This window comes from Gnatocerus cornutus, unplaced genomic scaffold, assembly GCF_029298725.1.
Source record: "Gnatocerus cornutus isolate USDA-ARS CGAHR unplaced genomic scaffold, icGnaCorn1.1 ctg00000023.1, whole genome shotgun sequence".
Classification (NCBI taxonomy): domain Eukaryota; kingdom Metazoa; phylum Arthropoda; class Insecta; order Coleoptera; family Tenebrionidae; genus Gnatocerus; species Gnatocerus cornutus.
In genome coordinates, this window is record NW_028275375.1 from 3,682,986 (window position 1) to 3,702,457 (window position 19,472).

Here is a 19,472-nt window from a genome sequence, read left to right on the forward strand (position 1 = left end):
TGTAACGAAAATTTGAGGGATTCTAAGAAGAATCAAAAAGAATTCAGACAATATAAGAAAAGTCAAGAGACTCTAACAGGAAAATATAAAAAAAACCCAAAGACGCAATTTTTCACGAGTTTCGTTACTGTAATACCAAAAATGAAGGACTTACAGGTTGTTGAAAAAAATACAAATTTTTCATGGCATCAAAAAATAAACATTTAAAAAATTAAATTTTCTTAAGGATAGTTAATAGCACAATTTTTCACGGAATTCGTTCCTCTAATAAAAAAATTAGAGATTATAAGATGTTACAAAAATATCAGTTTTATTTACCAAAAATTAAAATTTTGAAAAATTGTGCCTTTTGTCGTTAATTTTTGTAACTTAAATTCTTTTAAAGACAGTCAAGGATACAATTTCCCGGACTTTGTTACTGTACTAAAAAATAATGGAATTACAGGATGTTGAAAAAAATAAATTTTTATGGCACCAAAAAAATTATTTAAAATTTTGCGTTTTGTCGTTAATTTTTGGAAATTAAATTTTTTTAAATACAGTCAAAGAGCACAATTTTTCGCGGATTTCGTTACTGTAGTATTCAGCGAGAAATCGTCGTTTTGCATCGAAATATGCGGTTTTCTGTAAGAATTTTGATGATTTCGTGCAGAATTCTGCTGTTTTCTTGCAATTCAGCCGTTGAATCTTGGTAAAAAGTGATGATTTTGTAGATTTCGTGCTCTTCTTTGCGAATTTAACCCAGAAAACAACGAAAATCGGCGAGAAATCGTCGTTTTGCATCGAAACATGCGGTTTTATCTAAGAATTTTGATGATTTCGTGCAGAATTCTGCTGTTTTCTTGCAATTCAAAAATAAAAGATTTGCAGGATGTTCAAAAATAACAATTTTCAAAAATGTGTCTTTTGTCCTTTTTTAAAATTAAATTCTTATAAGGATAATGAAGGCACAATTTTTCTCAGATTTAGTTACTGTAACACCAAAAATAAAAGACTTATAAGATGTTAAATATAAATTTTTCATGGCACCAAAAATTAAAAAATTTAGACAATCGAAGAAAAGATCTACAAAGACATTTAGAAAATCAAAAGATACTCTAAAATAACAAGAACAGAACCGAAAGACTCTAAAAAATCTGAAAAAAATATAAAGAAAATGTGAGGGCAAACTCAAAATTTTAGAGGCTCAAGAAAGAGAAAAATGAAAGCACAAAAACTACAAAGAAAATATAAATATAATTAAATAGGGGAATAAAATATATATGTATAAGTAAAACGCCCAAATTAAAGATAATCCAAAAATAATCTAAGGAAAAATTTAAAGAAAACCTTTAATTAAACCGAATTTGAAGAAAGTCTGAAGAGTCTTGAGCATCTAAAAATTTAAGAGAATCTAAAGCTAATCTAAAACAAACCAAAGACTATAAAGTTAATCTAAGAAAAATCTAATCTAAATCTTTAAAACCCAAAAAGAATTAAGACATAACTTGAGAAAAATCCAAAGAAAATTTAACAGAATTTCAGAAGATTCTAAGAAAACTCAAGAATAATTTTGTACACTAGAAGAGAATATAGAAAATTTAAACAGCTCTAAACTCGCCAAGGAAAGTAGTACAGAACATCTAAATACTAAATATGTATGTAGTGTAAAAAGAATTGAAAAAATCTAACAAGAATCTAAATTGATCAAAAGGCAAATCTAGAGAATCTAAAGGAATTTAAGGAGCTAAAAATATAAATTCTAAGACCTGGAAGAATTTATGAAGAATTCATCTTGAGATTTTTGTCGTGGCCCTATAAATGAATGAATTTATCTGAAACCTTTTGAATTAGAGGTGGAAATATGTAATAGAATCTATGGAGAATTTGTAAAAAATCTACAGATTCCAAGGAAAAATCATTAAGATTTTATGCACTCGCTATGTAGAAAAGTTTGGAAAATTCAGATAGTAAACATCTTTAGTCATAACTGAGAAATTAAGAAAAATGCAAAAGTTAATGTAACCATAGAAAATTTGAAATTAACGTAAAAATATCTAGAGAAAATCAAAAGAGAGCGTAAAGAGAATCTAGCAAATACAAGTAATCCAGATAACTACAAGAAAAAAAATCTAAAGAAAGTTAAGAGACAATTCACAGAATCCAAAGAGGATGGATAGAGAATTTCAGAGGAAATAAAAAAAAATCAAAAGTAAAAGTACCTAAACCCAGAGAATCTAATAAAGAAAACCTAAAAAATTCAAATAGAACCAAAAAATTATCTAGACTCTAAACAGGATTTAAGAAGAGTCCTAAGATTCTTAGCATCGATTTTTCTTTTTTATGGTACCCAATCTGCATCTGATTTTATTTGTAATTTAACTGGTAATAGAAGCTTCAGATGACAGTCGAAGAAACAGAACCACGTAAAAATCTAGAGGAAGCTGTTGGAGTTTTGCAGAAGTCAATGGCGGCCCGTTCCATCCTTATTTGAACCACTCGAGAAACCGCCTTACGCTGGCAATTTAAATGGCCATTGCCCTACTTTTGACAGTACTCCGTTCGTTGAGCTGCACGATCCAAGAGGGCGTTCTAGTTTCTGAACATTGATCATAATCATTTGAAAAAAATTCCGAAACACAGTATCTTGAACAACAAATGCTCATTAATGACTGCAACGTAGTCATGCGTGTCTAGTATCTAATTGATTTTTACGGTTAGATAATGACGATCAACACAAAGAAATTGAGCATCAATCAAGACGGAATGAGGACTAACCTGATTATTACAAGTTAGATTAACAATTGGTGTGAGAATGTAGCGAAAAAAATGACGCAAATTTGCAGGACCTTCTCTTCTTTTCGAAGTGGTACCAAAGAAGACCTTTGAAATAGCCAAATTGACATCTTTCCCCACACTTCCGGTCTTCGTTCGTGAAAGTTCCACTTTAATCAACTGGCTGTGCGCTAACCGTAACAAGAGAGAACTTCCCGCTTTTCTATGTTAATCCAAGATTACTACATTCCCCCTCTTTTTTTGGCCAAGCCGTAGCTAAAACAATACAGCACAGTGTTAGTTCAGTGACGATGCAGGTGGTATAAAAATCGCGAAACGTGTGTGATTGTAAGATGTCGCCATGTGATGGCAACGGGTCGTACTGTTCGTCAAGTCAAGCAAGGAGAACGACTGAGGAGGTCGCAGAACTCGCTAAATCCTCTATCGGGGCCGGACAGTGACGTTGAACAAAATGAAGGGATTGCCAGAGTGGTCAAAACCACCGATTTCGGTATGTGGAGAAGAATGTCTATTGTCGTAATAGCGCTGCGTTACCACATCGACGCTTTCTAAAGAAGTCTTGTCGCTTTATGGAGCGTTTTCAAATTTTTTCTCATTACCAAAACCCATCATTAGTCTCTTCTTGGTACTACTAATGTCTTAAAATATGGAGATGCTTTTAAATGATGCCATACTTTAAAAGAATATAATTCAACTCTGATTTTATCTCACACATTTTGCTCGTCATTGTATTATTCTCATTTTTCAGAACGAAATTTTGTAGAACCACTTTGTAATTCGCTTTTTTTATTAGTATTCTCACCGTCATTATACATGTGAGCACGTTAATTTTAATACGTTTGTTATAATCCAACTCCTTATATGACTTGTGTTTTATACTATGTTTTTTCTACAATCTGCGAAATACCTGTTCTTTAAAGACTTTTTCCTAGAACGGTTAAGTTGGTACCTGTCTCATTTAAGTGTTTATTATTGGATGAATCTCACGCTTTGACAAGCAATTGACAGGAGTACCAACTTACAAAACTGAACCACTCTAAAATTAATTGTCCTTTTTTTTCAGTTGAGGTGGAAGGTTATGGGCCCTACAAGCCAGTGCCACCCCCAAAACCTTTACCCCAACAGCCTCCGTCGCAGCAAGGGTGCCTCACGCCGCCTCCTTACAGGATGCCTCCCTATCCTTTGTACAACGAGCCCAGTATTCCAGGAGCAACAGGATTAGATACTTCCACCTCTGATCCAGCGAGTCAACAAGGACTTCATACGCATTCCAGCAAATTTCCTGTAAGTGCGCTCGTTGGAAAAAAGTGTTGGATCTTCGTGTGCAGGAAGAGATTTCTTCTTACTTTTAACACCTACAATGACAATAAAACCGAAAACCAATAAAACGGTTATCGAGTCGTAAAAGCGGTTTCTCTTGTCACTACTAAATCATTTCGCTGGGGATTTTTATTGGTTTAATTAAACTCTATCGGAATATTTATACTGTACTGTTGTGTTAATAGACAGTGCATTTGTGTCGATAATTAAGAGAGGCATGAACGAGTGAAGCGAGTCATATTATTCATATCTAGTTGTTCGTTAAGCGTACGATCAAGAAGCGTGCAGTCTAGGAGAGTGAACGAACTCGTATAAAGGTTGTTGTGGTCGACGTTATATTCCTACATATGATTAGACGCCTCCGATTGTCTACAGCCTGTAGAACAATGACTATTATGTAGGCAGTGAGAAGAACTGTCTTTCATGAAGTGTGACAACCTGACGCGTTTTTAGGGATTATTATTAATTAACGTTGGTTGCATGCAGTGTTATGGGAGGATGTTATGATCTCATGAGGAGGCCGGGGCATCCGTAAAAAACAGAGGAACTAACACAATAAATAAATATTTTGTGGATTTTAGAATAAAACAAAAACTGGAAATTTCTAAAAATTCTAATTCTAGTTACTTAATTTTCTAATTTTAGCACAATTGATAAACAAACCTCAGATGGTAACGTCGTCAAATTTTTATTCAAAATTTCCATACATACGGGTTTTAATAAAAAACGGATGAATTTTTTTTGTTTGTCCTAATAATAAAAATTTCTAAAAATTTACATTCTTGTCTTAAATCTTTGTAACTTGGTACAGTTATTAAAATACTCGGAAGTAGTAACTCCTTCAAATTCTACAGATTCTGGACAAAAATTGCCAAAGTTATGGATTTTAATGGAAAAAAACTGTTTGTTCCATAAATAAAAATTTCTAAAAGACGCATTTCTAATTCTAAAATTTTGTATTTTAGCACACTTAAAAAAGAAGACTAAAGTCGTAATTTTGACAAATTTTACTACTTTTAAATTAAAATTGTTGCGGATCTTAATAAAAAAACGGATGAATTTTTGTTCGTTATAGAAATGAAAATTTTTCAAAATTTAAATATTTGTCCTAAATCTTTGAAACTTGCTACAGTTGTTAAACTACACGAAAGTTATCACTCCTTTAAATTCTACAGTTTTTAGATAAAAATTGTCAAAGTTATCGATTTTAATGAAAAAAATGTGGAAATTTTTAGCCCGTTTCGAAGACAAAAAATTTTAAAAATTTAATTTTTTGTTCTTAAATTTTTTAGTTTTAAGCACAGTTGATAAACAAACTTTAAATAGTAATGCCGCCAAATACTATTTTTGAATCAAAACTGCCATATTTACAGAATTTAATAAAAAAAGATTGAAAAAATTGGAAAATTTTAGTTTGTTCCGACTATAAAAAATTCTAAAAAGGCATTTCTAATCCTAAATTTTTGTATTTTAGCACACTAGATAAATAAGGTTACAGTAGTAATTTTGTCAAATTTTACTTATTTTGGAATCAAAACTGCCAACGGAATTTAATAAAAACGGTTGAATAAAACTGGAAATTTTTAGTTTGTTCCGAATATAAAAATTTCTAAAAGAAGCATATCTAATCCTAAAATTTTGCGATTTAGTACACTTGAAAAACAAGGCTAAAGCAATAATTTTGACAAATTTTATTACTTTTAAACCAAAATTGCCAAAGTTACAGATTTTAACAGACAACGGACGAATTTTTTGTTCGCCCTAAAAATGAAAATTTCTAAAAATTCACATTCTTGGCCAAAATTTTTGTAATTTGGTACAGTTGGTAAACTACACGGAAGTAGTAACTCCACCAAATTTTACAGTTTTTGGATAAAAATTGCCAAAGTTATGGATTTTAATGAAAAAAATCTGAAAATTTTTAGTTCGTTTTGAAGATAATAATTTCTAAATGTTCCATTTTTGTCCTAAAATTTTCTAATTTTAGCCCAGTTGCTAAACAAACCTTAAATAATAACGTAGCCAAATTTTACTATTTTTGAATTAAAACTACCGGAGTTACTTAATTAAATTCAAACTGGTGGTTGAAAAAAACTGGAAATTTTTAGTTTGTTCCGAATATAAAATTTTTAAAAAAAGGCATTTGTTATCCTATTTTTTTTTTGTCCTAGCACAATTCATAAACAAAGCTAAAGTGGTTTTAATTCTGATAAATTTTACACGTTTAAAGTCAAAATTGCCACAGATACGAAATTTAATAGAAAAATAGAAATCAAATGAAGTTTTTTGTTTGTCCTAAAAATTCACATTCACTGGAAAATTTTGTAAATAAGCACAGTCTATTCTAAAATAAAAATTGCAAAAATGTTTTTCTATTCTTTGCGATAAGAGACATTTATATTTGTCCGACCGCCTCTGATCAATCCCACGATTAAGTCATTGGCTAGCACTCTCCTTATCAAAGCAGTTTTTCTGACAAAAAACGCACAAAACGCCCAACTTGAGCGCTAATTTCCTGCACAACTTCTCATTGGCAGCTAATTAATCTACAAAAAAGGCTTCCTTTTACGGTCTTATCACTAATGAACGCTCCAGCATTATTACAGGACAATTTTTGCTGATAATAACAGTGTTGCCAACATATCAGGTCGATTTTTTCGACGACAAGTAACAAGAAAATATTTCCGAACGACTTCTTACACCAAGAGTTCAATTAGTCATGAGAACATTCCCAATGTCTTGGCGTAACAATCGCGATGAAGAATAACATTGCACCGTACCATTCATGATATTTAACAGTTCTTCTACTGGATGGCCATAGTAAAGTTTCACAAACCAACGCAATTGTGTAGTATTTACGTCACACTTTTGTAAAAGTAGATCGTAATAATTATTATAATTAATTTTTTTAGATTGAAAGGGAGGTGATTCTGTCGAGCACCGACAAGAACTCCAAAATCCCGATCCTCCACGACTACAAGAAAAGAACGAAAGGCGCCATTGCCCCAGACGTTCCACCTAAACAGATGGCTGCTTGGACTGCACAGGGCCAAACCCATCAGATTCTCAGTCCCGATCAGGTTTGTCTTATTGATATTCTCTAGTTGTTCTTAGAAACGTTACGCACATTTTTTATTGATTTTTGTAAAGCGAGCACGTCAGATTTTGAACACGCGATAACAAGATTCTTGTAACTACGGGCACATTGCCTTCGATCATTCCAGAATTTTAATTCCACAATTAGTTTAAACTTCGTTTATTTCTTACAATTTTCGGGGTTTCAAACTACATTTTATATTATCTGCGCTGCGGTTTATCACTGCCAAAAACTGTTCGATCTCCGGGGAGGTAAAGTCCGCACGTCTGTGCACAGGCTGCGTACAATTATTAGCAACGGGGTAGGTTATACAGTATGGAACTTGTCCCTTTCCGAAGTACTCCAAGTCGCACTGATTCCTCTTGACATTCCTCTCCACCATGAACTTCTCCAGAATGCTCCAACAACCACAATCCCATGGATTTCCGAACAAGAAAACAACGTGGTGTCGAAAACTGTCGTCTTCCAGTATCAAATGCGACAACTTGTTAAACGCGAGCGAAATCTGCAGTGACGGGTGCCGTTCCGGAAAATTAAACTTATTGAAAGTCAACGGATAAGAAATTCTGTTGTGACTCAAATCCAGAACTTCCAGTTGAGACAAATCCTTGAATTCCGCCACCCGAAGAGTCAAGATCTTGTTGTACGACACGTCAACAATTCTGATGTTTTTGAGGTTTAGTAATCCAGGCGGTGATGAGATTCTGTTGTGGCTAAGATCGAGCTCTTGGAGACTCTGGAGGTTTTCTAAGATGCTGTATTGTAAGACTTGGATATTGTTGTACGACAAGTCTAGTCTTTCTAAGCTAGTCGGAAGACTCTTCGGTCCGATCACCGCCAGTCTGTTGTTCCGCACAATCAGTTCCTTCGTCGCGTTTCTTAAGAACTCGTCCGAAAAAACGTCCGCTTCAATCATCTCCAGTTTGTTATCAGACAAGTCAATCGTGCGAATTTCGCAGTTATAGAACGCCCCTTTGTGGAAATACTCGATGCTGTTGTTGACCAAACTCAACTTCCTCAGTCTCATGTTGTCGAAAGTCGTGAACCGGATCCGTTCGACTTCATTCCCGTAGAATTTTAAGTACTCCAGTTTCCAGTCTTCCGGGTCAAAACTGAAGGTGTACGACTTTATATCATTAATCAGCCTCACTACTGTTAAATGCGTCATCCTCTTGAACCTGTCAATTCTGAAGGAATTCGCGTCGACTGATCGCAACTCTGCATTGTTATTTTCCGCACCGACAACAACTTCGGTCCAATTTTCGACGTTGTACTTCTTGAAATCCGCCAAATCGTCACAGAATGTAACATACGAGTGAATGCAGTTGCCGTCGGTTTGCAGAACGTGCACAAAAACAAGAAAAGTGAGTTTCGCGATGGAGCACATGGTGCTTGGATGCGACTGTTTTGAAAACTGACGAGACGGTGGACAAATTGAGTGGGAAGGCGATGCCGACTGGTATTTCCAGTTGAGAAAGGAGATTTCAATGCGATTTCAATCAAAATTGACTGGTATTCCCAGTTGAGTAAGGAGATTTCAATGCGATTTCAATCAAAATTAAATAGTAACGTCGCCAAATTATACAATTTTTGAATTAAAACTCCCATAGTTGCAAAATTTAATTAAAAGCGGTTGAAAAAAAACGAAATTTCTAAAAGGGGGATTTCTTTGTATTTTAGCTCACTTGATAATCAAGGCTAAAGTGGTAATTTTGACAAATTTCACTACTTTTAAATCAAAATTGTCACAGTAACGGGTCTTAATAAAAAACGAACAAATTTTTGGTTCGTTCTAAAAATGAAAATTTCTAAGAATTCACATTTTTGGCCAAAATCTTTGAAAGTTGGCACAGTTGTTACACTACACGAGAGTAGTAACTCCTTCAAATTCTACAGTTTTTGGATAAAAATTGCCAAAATTATGGAGTTTAATGAAGAAAAACTGGAAATTTTTAGTCCGCTTTGAAGATAAAAATTTCCAAAAACTCTATTTTTGTCCTTAAATTTTCTAATTTCTGCAGAGTCGATAAACAAACCCTTAATAGTGTAACGTGGCAAAATTTTACTATTTTTGAATCAAGACTCCCATAGTTACGGAATTTTGCAAAGAACGGTTGAAAAAAAATGGAAATTTTTAGTTTGATTAGAATATAAAAATTTCTAAAAAAGCATTTCTTATCCTAAAATTTTGTATTTTAGCACACTTGATAAACATAAGCCAAAGTAGTAATTTTGACTAATTTTACTACTCTTAAATCAAAATTGCCGCAGTTACGGATTTTAATAGAAAACGAATAAATTTTTGGTTCGTTCTAAAAATGAAAATTTCTAAGAATTCACATTTTTGGCCAAAATCTTTGAAAGTTGGCACAGTTGTTACACTACACGAGAGTAGTAACTCCTTCAAATTCTACAGTTTTTGGATAAAAATTGCCAAAATTATGGATTTTAATGAAGAAAAACTGGAAATTTTTAGTCCGCTTTAAAGATAAAAATTTCCAAAAACTCTATTTTTGTCCTTAAATTTTCTAATTTTTGCAGAGTCGATAAACAAACCCTTAATAGTGTAACGTGGCAAAATTTTACTATTTTTGAATCAAGACTCCCATAGTTACGGAATTTAGCAAAGAACGGTTGAAAAAAAATGGAAATTTTTAGTTTGATTAGAATATAAAAATTTCTAAAAAAGCATTTCTTATCCTAAAATTTTGTATTTTAGCACACTTGATAAACGTAAGCTAAAGTAGTAATTTTGACTAATTTTACTACTCTTAAATCAAAATTGCCGCAGTTACGGATTTTAATAGAAAACGAATAAATTTTTGGTTCGTTCTAAAAATGAAAATTTCTAAGAATTCACATTTTTGGCCAAAATCTTTGAAAGTTGGCACAGTTGTTACACTACACAAGAGTAGTAACTCCTTCAAATTCTACAGTTTTTGGATAAAAATTGCCAAAATTATGGAGTTTAATGAAGAAAAACGAAATTTTTAGTCCGCTTTGAAGATAAAAATTTCCAAAAACTCTATTTTTGTCCTTAAATTTTCTAATTTCTGCAGAGTCGATAAACAAACCCTTAATAGTGTAACGTGGCAAAATTTTACTATTTTTGAATCAAGACTCCCATAATTACGGAATTTTGCAAAGAACGGTTGAAAAAAAATGGAAATTTTTAGTTTGATTAGAATATAAAAATTTCTAAAAAAGCATTTCTTATCCTAAAATTTTGTATTTTAGCACACTTGATAAACATAAGCTAAAGTAGTAATTTTGACTAATTTTACTACTCTTAAATCAAAATTGCCGCAGTTACGGATTTTAATAGAAAACGAATAAATTTTTGGTTCGTTCTAAAAATGAAAATTTCTAAGAATTCACATTTTTGGCCAAAATCTTTGAAAGTTGGCACAGTTGTTACACTACACAAGAGTAGTAACTCCTTCAAATTCTACAGTTTTTGGATAAAAATTGCCAAAATTATGGAGTTTAATGAAGAAAAACTGGAAATTTTTAGTCCGCTTTGAAGATAAAAATTTCCAAAAACTCTATTTTTGTCCTTAAATTTTCTAATTTTTGCAGAGTCGATAAACAAACCCTTATTAGTGTAACGTGGCAAAATTTTACTATTTTTGAATCAAGACTCCCATAGTTACGGAATTTAGCAAAGAACGGTTGAAAAAAAATGGAAATTTTTAGTTTGATTAGAATATAAAAATTTCTAAAAAAGCATTTCTTATCCTAAAATTTTGTATTTTAGCACACTTGATAAACATAAGCTAAAGTAGTAATTTTGACTAATTTTACTACTCTTAAATCAAAATTGCCGCAGTTACGGATTTTAATAGAAAACGAATAAATTTTTTGTTCGTCCTAAAAATGAAAATTTCTAAAAAGTCACAACTTAGTACAGTTGTTAAACTACACAGAAGTAGTAACTCCTCCAAATTCTACAGTTTTTAGATAAAAATTGCCAAAGTTACCAAGTAAAGAATTAGGAAATTTCAATGCGATTTTCAATCAAAATTGTGCGTCTCTTTAAATACCTGCGATTGAACAAGGTCGCGTTGGGTTATCACGCGATATAATTATCGCAAAACCAGTTGTTGCCGCCAGTACCAACTCCAAACTCGCCATGTCTCCATATCTACTCCTAGTGCTGATGTTCCACCCATCAAATTGTGGGTGTAGACACTCCTTTGTAACAATATGTGACACAATCCAAGACTTTAAAAGTTACACCGACGTGGAGACTTTAACGGAAGTGATGATAGGGTCCGAAAGTGGTACCAACATGTCTTCGGTCGATTTGATGCACACTCTTCAGATCAGTCGGTACCACAATCTCTTAACTTTGATGATTATCAGAGCTGTCAATAGGTTGGATATTACCACGTATGCCTTTCAGTGTAATTACGACAATTCTCCTTTGCAAACAATTATTTTCTATGGGAACATCATGAAGGTCATCAAGCCGTACCATTTCCCTCTTTTCCACTTGAAGAAAATGAGTTTGGTTAACAATGAGATTGAAGCGGTGAAGGGTTGGGCGTTCCGAGGACATGAAATCGAAATCTTGGATTTGTCAGACAACGCCATTGAGGTTGTCGAGAGTGAGTCTCTTCCTTTGGTACCGGCGAATAAAGTGGTGATCATCCGGAACAACAAAATTACGCATATTGAAAGTGGGAGTTTTTCCTCCAGTCTTGAGTTCCTCCACTTGGACTACAATAAACTCCGGTACATCCAAGACGAAGTCTTCGCTGATTTGGTCAATCTCAAGCAACTGACTCTGAGTCACAACAACTTCAACGCTTTGCCAAAAATCGAGCATCTGAAGAAGCTTGTGCATTTTGACATTTCTTTTAACGCCATTTCGAGTTTTAAGAAAGACACGTTTAAGCAAATGGATGAGTTAAAATTGCTTGACTTAAGTAACAATCTGATTAAGAGCGACGTGGTTTTATCGTGGATTATTACCCCTCAGAAACAACCAACTTTGGTCATTTCGTTAGCAATGAACGGATTACGCCAGCTAAAAGTAGAAGAAGTAGTTCTCCAGAACCAGACTCTGATTTTGTTTGGAAACCCATGGGACTGCAACACTTGGCCGCAACTTAAAACCAAACTAAAAGGACATGAAAGTGAATGTGACATCGAGTTTCTATCGTCGGGAAATGCTCCCTATTGTATTAATTACAGAGCGGACTCTTATCTTTTCGTTAGCATGTGGGAGGGTGATGTTGACAGGTTCCACGACACTGTTACCAAGAGTAATAAAAGTACAAACTGTTTCCTAGCACCGATAGGACACAAACTGTTCAACCATATTGGTTTTGGTTGTGTCGCTTAATTAATGTAAACAATCCAATAAAATCTCAAAATAGATGGGCAAGACCCAGATCTTTCTATTATCGGGGGCCTTGAAAGGTTATCATTCTTTAGCCGCAATAAATTCGCCGCTGCAGTGCGATGTTCATATGACAACATGTGACACTTTTGAAGACTTCGAGAACTACAACGACATCGGCTCCGACTCAGGAAGCACGAAAATGGTCTCTGTGAACTTCATGGAAACCTTGAAGCTCGACAGGTACTAACTTTCGTCTTTGATTATCAAAACAAAATTTCTAAAAGGGGCATTTCTAATCCTAAAGCTTTGTATTTTAGCACACTTGATAAACAAGGCTAAAGTGGTAATTTTGACAAATTTCACTACTTTTAGATCAAAACTGCCACAGTAACGGGTCTTAATAAGAAAGGGACGAATTTTTGGTTCTAAATATGAAAATTTCTAAGAATTTACATTCTTGGCCAAAGTCTTTAAAACTTGGTACAGCTATTACACTACACGAAAGTAGGAACTCCTCTTAATTCTTCAGTTATTGGATAAAAATTGCTAAAGTTCTGGATGTTAATGGAAAAAAAACTGGAAATTTTTAGTCGAAGATGAAAATTTCCAAAAATTCAATTTCTTGTCCTTCAATTTTCTAATTTTAGCACAATTTATAAACATACCTTAACTAGTAACGTTGCCAAATTTTACTATTTTTGAATTAAAATTGCCACAGTGACGGGTTTTAATGTAAAACGGATGAATTTTCGGTTCGTCCTAAAATAAAAATTTCTAAAAATTCACATACTACTTGTCCTAAATATTTGTAACTTGGTACAGTTCGTAAACTACACAGAAGTAGTAACTCCTCGAAATTTTACAGTTTTTGGATAGAAATTGCCGAAATATGGATTTTAATGGAGAAAAACTGGAAATTTTCAGTCCGCTGTAAAGCTAAAAATTTTCAAAAACTAATTTTGTTCTTAAATTTTCTAATTTTTGCAGAGTCGATAAACAAACCTTAAATAGTGTAACGTCGCAAAATTTTACTATTTTGGAATCAAGACTCCCAGAGTTAGGGAATTTAATAAAAAACGGTTGAAAAAAAAATGAAATTTTTAGTTTGACCGGAATATAAAATTTGTAAAAGAGGCATTTCTTATCCTAAAATTTTGTATTTTAGCACACTTGATAAACATACTCGTAAGCTAAAGTAGTAAGTTTAAGAAATTTTATTACTTTTAAATCAAAATTGCCGCAGTTACGGATTTTAATAGAAAACGGCCGAATTTTTTGTTCGTCCTAAAATAGCTATTTGTGTACCAAGGCCAAAAAGTGGTTCTTTTTTGGCTGAGCCTTTTTTTAATGGTCGAGGCGCTAGCCAAGGCCAGAAAGAAGGCGAGGGCAAAATGGCACTTTTTGACCGTGTTACACACAAAATTTTTTAGGCGACATCATTATATTTACAAGTTAATTAATTTTTATTTATGATTTATTGATTTAATCAATTATAACAACTGAATAATTGTAAATATTTATAAATCCTTCAGAAAAGTTCATATTTTCCTTATTTACATTTGCAGTTTCAGCACGTGTAGCTTCACAATTTGTATGAATTAGGTTTGATGTGCTTTTTGATGTTGTTGCGACAGCACTGCTAGACATGTTCATTTTCAATAATTCAACACGTCTTTGTTGCACTTTACAGCAGTTTGTCGATTTGATTTTACCTAAATAATTATAAAATTAAGGGTTATATCGGTATCTTGACGTAATATGCAAAACTATGGATAGATGGCGCCACCATAGATCGGCCGAAAATGTTTGCGGCCAGAAAAGACTCACTTTTAGGCCGCTTTTAAGGCCTAAAAATTTTATTTTTAGTTCAAGTCGCCTAAAATAGATTTTTTTTTAAATTGACATTCTTATCCTAAACCTTTGTAACTTAGCATAATTGTTAAATTACTCGGAAGTTGTAATTTTTTCAAATTTTACGGTTTTTGGATAAACATTGCCAAAGTTATGAATTTTAATGGAAAAAAGCTGGAAATTTTTAGTCCGCTTTGAAGATGAAAATTTCCAAAAACTTTATTTTTGTCCATAAATTTTCTAATTTTTGCAGGGTCGATAAACAAACAAATAGTAACGTCGCCAAATTTCTAATTTTGAATCAAAACAATCATTGCTACGGAAAACAGTTGAAAAAATTGGAAAAATTTCGAAAAGAGGCATTTCTAAACCTAAAATTTTGCATTTAAGCACATTTGATAAACAAGTCTAAAGTAGTAATTCTGGCAAATTTTACTACTCGTAAATCAAAATTGCCAAAGTTACGGATTTTAATAGAAAACGAATAAATTTTTTGTTCATCCTAAAAATGTAAATTTCTAAAAATTCACATTCTTGGCCAAAATCTTAGTACAGTTGTTAAACCGTTACGAAGAGTACTAAAAGTAAAAACTGTGTTCTAGCACCGGTAGGACATAAACTGTTCAACCATATTGGTTTTGGTTGTGTCGCTTAATTAGTGTAAACAATCCAATAAAATCTCAAAATAGATGGGGAAGACCCAGATGTTTCTATTATCGGGGGCCTTGAGAGGTTATCATTCTTTAGCCACAATAAATTCGCCGCTACAGTGCGATGTTCATAACAATGTTCGCGAAAACTTTGATTCTTCTTTCTTCCTGTTCGCTCGTCCACAAAAGTGTGAGCGTGTGCAGACAATCGTTCATGACAACATGTGACACTTTTGAAGACTTCGAGAACTACAACGACACTGAGAACCTCGGTGAAGTCATCATCGGCTCCGACTCAAGAACCACGAAAATGGTCTCTGTAAACTTCATGGAAACTTTAAAGCTCGACAGGTACCAACTTTCGTCTTTGATTATCATTCGTTCGATTGATACTCTGGAGATGACTTACCACTATGAGTGTCTTTACGTCACGAGCTCGTTGAAGTACCTCAGTTTGTACGGTAACAATCTGAAGAAAATCGAAAAGTACCACTTTCCCCTCATGCCGCTGAAGAAGTTCAGTTTGGTGAACAACAAAATCGAATCTATTGGTGAAGAAGCGTTCATGCACCAGAGCATGGAGAATCTCGATCTCTCCGATAATTTCTTGGAGACGATCGAATTCAAATCCCTTCCCTTAACAAAAGTAACGAAGGTTTTGAGCATACGAAACAACAAATTATCACACATTCCCCCAAAAAGCTTCCCGGTGAGTTTGGAGGTGTTGAATTTGGACAAAAACAACCTCCGGTACCTCCACGACGATGTCTTCACTCCTTTGAAGCACCTCCAACAGCTGACTTTGAGTCACAACAAATTCAACGAAGTTCCGAGGGTGGAAAACCTAACGAAGTTGGTGGTTTTCGACATTTCCTTCAACCAAATCCGAAATGTGGACAAGGGGGCGTTCAAAAACCTCGACAAGTTGAAGTTGTTGGACCTCAGCAACAACAAAATCTCGAGTGTGTACATCTTGAACTGGTTGGAGGTCCCTCAAAAACAACCAACACTAACAATTTCGTTGGCTTTGAATCGTCTCAAAGATCTGAGCTTCAAGAATGTCGATCTGCAGAATAAAACGTTGATTCTGTATGGAAATCCATGGAACTGCAGCCGGTGGCCGGAGATTAAATCCAACGTGTCAAATCATGAGAGTACTTGTGACATGGAGTTTTTAGCAAGTGAAGAGACTCCGTATTGTATTAATTACAGTCCGGGCGTTTATAACTTCAGCGGGATGTGGGAGAGCGATGTTGATAGGTTTCATGGCGTCGTCGCCAAAAACCGGAAGGTGTCCCAGTGCACTCTGGCTCTTAAGAAGCAGCAGCTGTTGTACCCTGTTCATTTCTTTTGTGTGTTTGTGAAAGATAACTAATAAATCTAACAAAATTGATGAAATTTTCGTTCGTCGAAAAACCAGAACTGCCAACACGTGCCTGGTGGATTGAGTCATTGGATTTCATATTGCACCACCGGTACTGCTGATTGCGAAACTTGGAATTTTTCTTCCGTACGTGCCTGGTAGATGTCGCTTGTGTTGGTGTTAATTTGCATTTTAATGGTTCTTCGGCAATTCCAATGAAAGTTATCTTAATTTATCACTTCCCGTATTTGATGGGGCAGAAGAGAATTCTCAACAACCAATTAACATCAATGTTAGATTTAAAACCTGCAATTAGATATAATTGGCACATTTTTGCGGATTGGGAAAAAAGCCGAATTTTTCCCTTCTCACTCTTCACAGTATGCTTTGGAGTACCGCGGCTGTCTGAAGGCAATTAGAATGCGCTGTAACATCCGACTTATACATAATGCATCTTAATATGTGTTTATATTTATAAGGCAAGCGTTCAATTAAGGGGAATTCTTAACAAGAGTGCAGGTTTCCTACCTTTACACACTTGTCTGATTGGGTCTTCACAAGAAAGATACCATCTACGGGAATTGTTTATAATTCTATGTAGATGGCCGCGCGGTGCGGAATATCTATATTTTAATACACGCTCAGTATTGTTTCGTTCTTCGTTCCGGTAACTGCTCAAATGGTCGAGTTTGCGCTCAACACCACGGAAGCGGTTAACTTCCTACCGGTACCACCACAGTACTAATCGAATTTTGTTGTAGAACCACTCCGGAATGGTGCAGAGCCCTCACCAACAACTCGAGCAAAACTCGGTTTTTCGTGCAACGTACCACCCCACCCCTCAAGAGTACTACAACGGCCAAACTCCTCACTCCACTGGTGCGGTACCGAGGCAATCCTGGCATGGCGACCCCCCCAAACCGGCCCCTCGTCCATACCAAGACGAGTTTTCACAAAACACCCAACAAGTCACTGTACAAATTGAAGCGTCCAAGGAACAGAAGGATAAGAAGACAGTGGCGAAAACGTACCACACCATCAAGGACATTATTTCCAGCAGGTTTAAGAACAGTAATAAGGAAAACTCCGAAGACAAGACTGAAGAACCGGGTTTGAATAACGTCGCCGAGGAGCTGCGGCGGAGTCAACGGAATCTTGGGGATGAGGAGAAAAAGAGCGGCGAACAAGGCATATATGGGAAACCGCGCGTCGATCAGAATATTTCCCAGCACCAGTACAACCAACACATCATGCAGCAGCAGATGTTACAACAACATTACCAAGTGAATCAACAAATTAAAATGCAGCACACTATGTACCAACAACAGTTGATGCAAGCGCGAAGTCAAGAGGTGTTGTCACGACCGGACGAACCCATGTACTATCAAAACGCATATGGGGCGACGCCCCAGAGGGGTAGTAACAGGTTTCCGCCCGCCACCAACAGGGAGCAAGGGTACATGCAAGTCCAGCACCAGTCACCGGTGAGTTCGATTCAAAACCTCTTCAATTTTAACGTGTTTCTTTAGTTTACTAGTCCGAAGGATAAGGATGAGCGTCGGCAACCCATCGCAATGGAGCGCCGAAGCGCCCAACAAATCGAACGTGATAGTCAACGGCAGTTTGAGTCACGTCGTGCCGCGTCACAGCCCCAACTTGCGTACGAAGACGAGACGCGATCAGAAGTGCCTGATGGGCGACCTCAACCACAAGCAGCCCCCACACGGCGCGGTTCCCACGGGAATATCATGGAGGCGAGTCTACCATCAGCGCCGGATGGGGAGAAAGACAGCGATGATGGGGGCTTCCTCAAACGAAACAACTCAAAAGAACGGAAGTTAGACGAGAAGAAAGACCAGGAAGACGACAGTAAAGTCATGGAAACACTCCAAGGATCCCCGCGGAAGCGTTTGGAGGGAGAAATCGGGAAAATCGAAGGGGTGTATAACGTCGGCCAGCGATCTAAAGAGGAAGACAGAGGAAAGAAGAACGCGGGCTCGGCTGCCAGTTCGGATTACGACAAAACAGGACAGTCGTCTTCCAACGCTGATTCCGGAAGAGGAAGTGCTGCTTATAGCAGTGGGAGGAGACCTGGGGGAATTGATTTGGGGGAAAACCACAACGGGCAAAGGGAAAGTCACTATCGCGACCACGGACACGACTCTGAATGGGTCGATATCGTCGAAAACGAGTTGAGGAATATTTTGGAACCGAAGCTCCACGAGCTGTCGCTGCAAGGAAGTCGAGATGGAATCGCGAACTCCACTCTCAGCGAGAGCATTTCTTCGATGACTCCTCCTTTACCGCCTCTGTCACCTGGGGAGCAATCCTCGCCCAATATTACCCCCCGGAATTCGACGCGCTACAAACACAGCAGGTACGAAAATTGACTGTGATTCTAATCTCCAAATCTTGATTTTGAATCTTCCAGTTTGCCTTATGGGAGTAAACCGGATTATGAAGCCTACAACAGGTCGTCAAAACTCCACCCAAGTCGCGATGTTGGAGGAAACGCGCGTTGGACCAGCGGCTCTAACCAGAAGCACAAGAATCCGAAGAAGATTGATCACACCGCCGTGTTAAGAGGGAAACAAAGTACGTTTTCTCTTGTGAAAGAACAAACTTAACAATTCGTTTTGCAGTCTTCGGTCTGGACACCACCGACTTAACATCAACGACCACCAGATCTCTAGACCTGGAGTCCATGCTAGATGGTCAGAGCGACTCCGACGGCGATATCAGCACAACTGATGCTAGAGCCATCCGGAAACAACTCGAGGGTCTTGAAACCATGTACTCCGAGGTCCTCAAGCTTCTAGGGGTGAAAAAATACACCGGAAGATACCAACCGTCGGACCCCAGGTTCAGCAAACGGCGTTACGGAAGCATGTCATCCTTGCCATCGAGTTCTGTGAGCAGCCGTCCGATTAGAGACAAGCGACGTGCGCACGAAGACCGGAAAAAAGTCCGCGACATCAGAGGGATCAATAAGAGATTTCAGCGATTGGAATCTCACGTGGTGACTCTTGCAAGGTAAGGAAATTTGATGGTGGAAACTTCTTCTCT

General features: G+C 36.1%; 3 protein-coding genes across 5 annotated transcripts in view; 2 read left to right on the top strand and 1 right to left on the bottom strand.

Annotated features, from left to right (window-relative positions):
- Window positions 1-19,472, top strand: part of LOC148166441 (uncharacterized) — a 31,198-nt gene that overhangs the window by 10,857 nt on the left and 869 nt on the right. The window contains exons 1-7 of one of the 3 annotated variants that reach the window (XM_088048612.1): window positions 3,047-3,265; window positions 3,839-4,059; window positions 7,008-7,175; window positions 17,168-17,890; window positions 17,936-18,783; window positions 18,838-19,001; window positions 19,049-19,439. In XM_088048612.1, coding sequence (XP_087904738.1) covers window positions 3,121-3,265; window positions 3,839-4,059; window positions 7,008-7,175; window positions 17,168-17,890; window positions 17,936-18,783; window positions 18,838-19,001; window positions 19,049-19,439 — 2,660 coding nt within the window. In that variant the 5' untranslated portion in view covers window positions 3,047-3,120. Of the gene's footprint in view, window positions 1-3,046; window positions 3,266-3,838; window positions 4,060-7,007; window positions 7,176-17,022; window positions 17,119-17,167; window positions 17,891-17,935; window positions 18,784-18,837; window positions 19,002-19,048; window positions 19,440-19,472 lie in introns of those variants that run through there. The other 2 variants (XM_088048611.1, XM_088048613.1) reach the window with 2 other exon arrangements.
- LOC148166442 (uncharacterized) lies at window positions 7,336-8,630 on the bottom strand. The gene has a single exon (XM_088048614.1). It carries the CDS (start codon window positions 8,577-8,579, stop codon window positions 7,359-7,361), a length of 1,221 nt encoding a protein of 406 aa, XP_087904740.1. The 5' UTR covers window positions 8,580-8,630; the 3' UTR covers window positions 7,336-7,358.
- On the top strand, window positions 11,310-12,586 carry LOC148166443 (uncharacterized). The gene has a single exon (XM_088048615.1). The coding sequence runs from the start codon at window positions 11,325-11,327 to the stop codon at window positions 12,540-12,542; it is 1,218 nt and encodes a 405-aa protein (XP_087904741.1). The 5' UTR covers window positions 11,310-11,324; the 3' UTR covers window positions 12,543-12,586.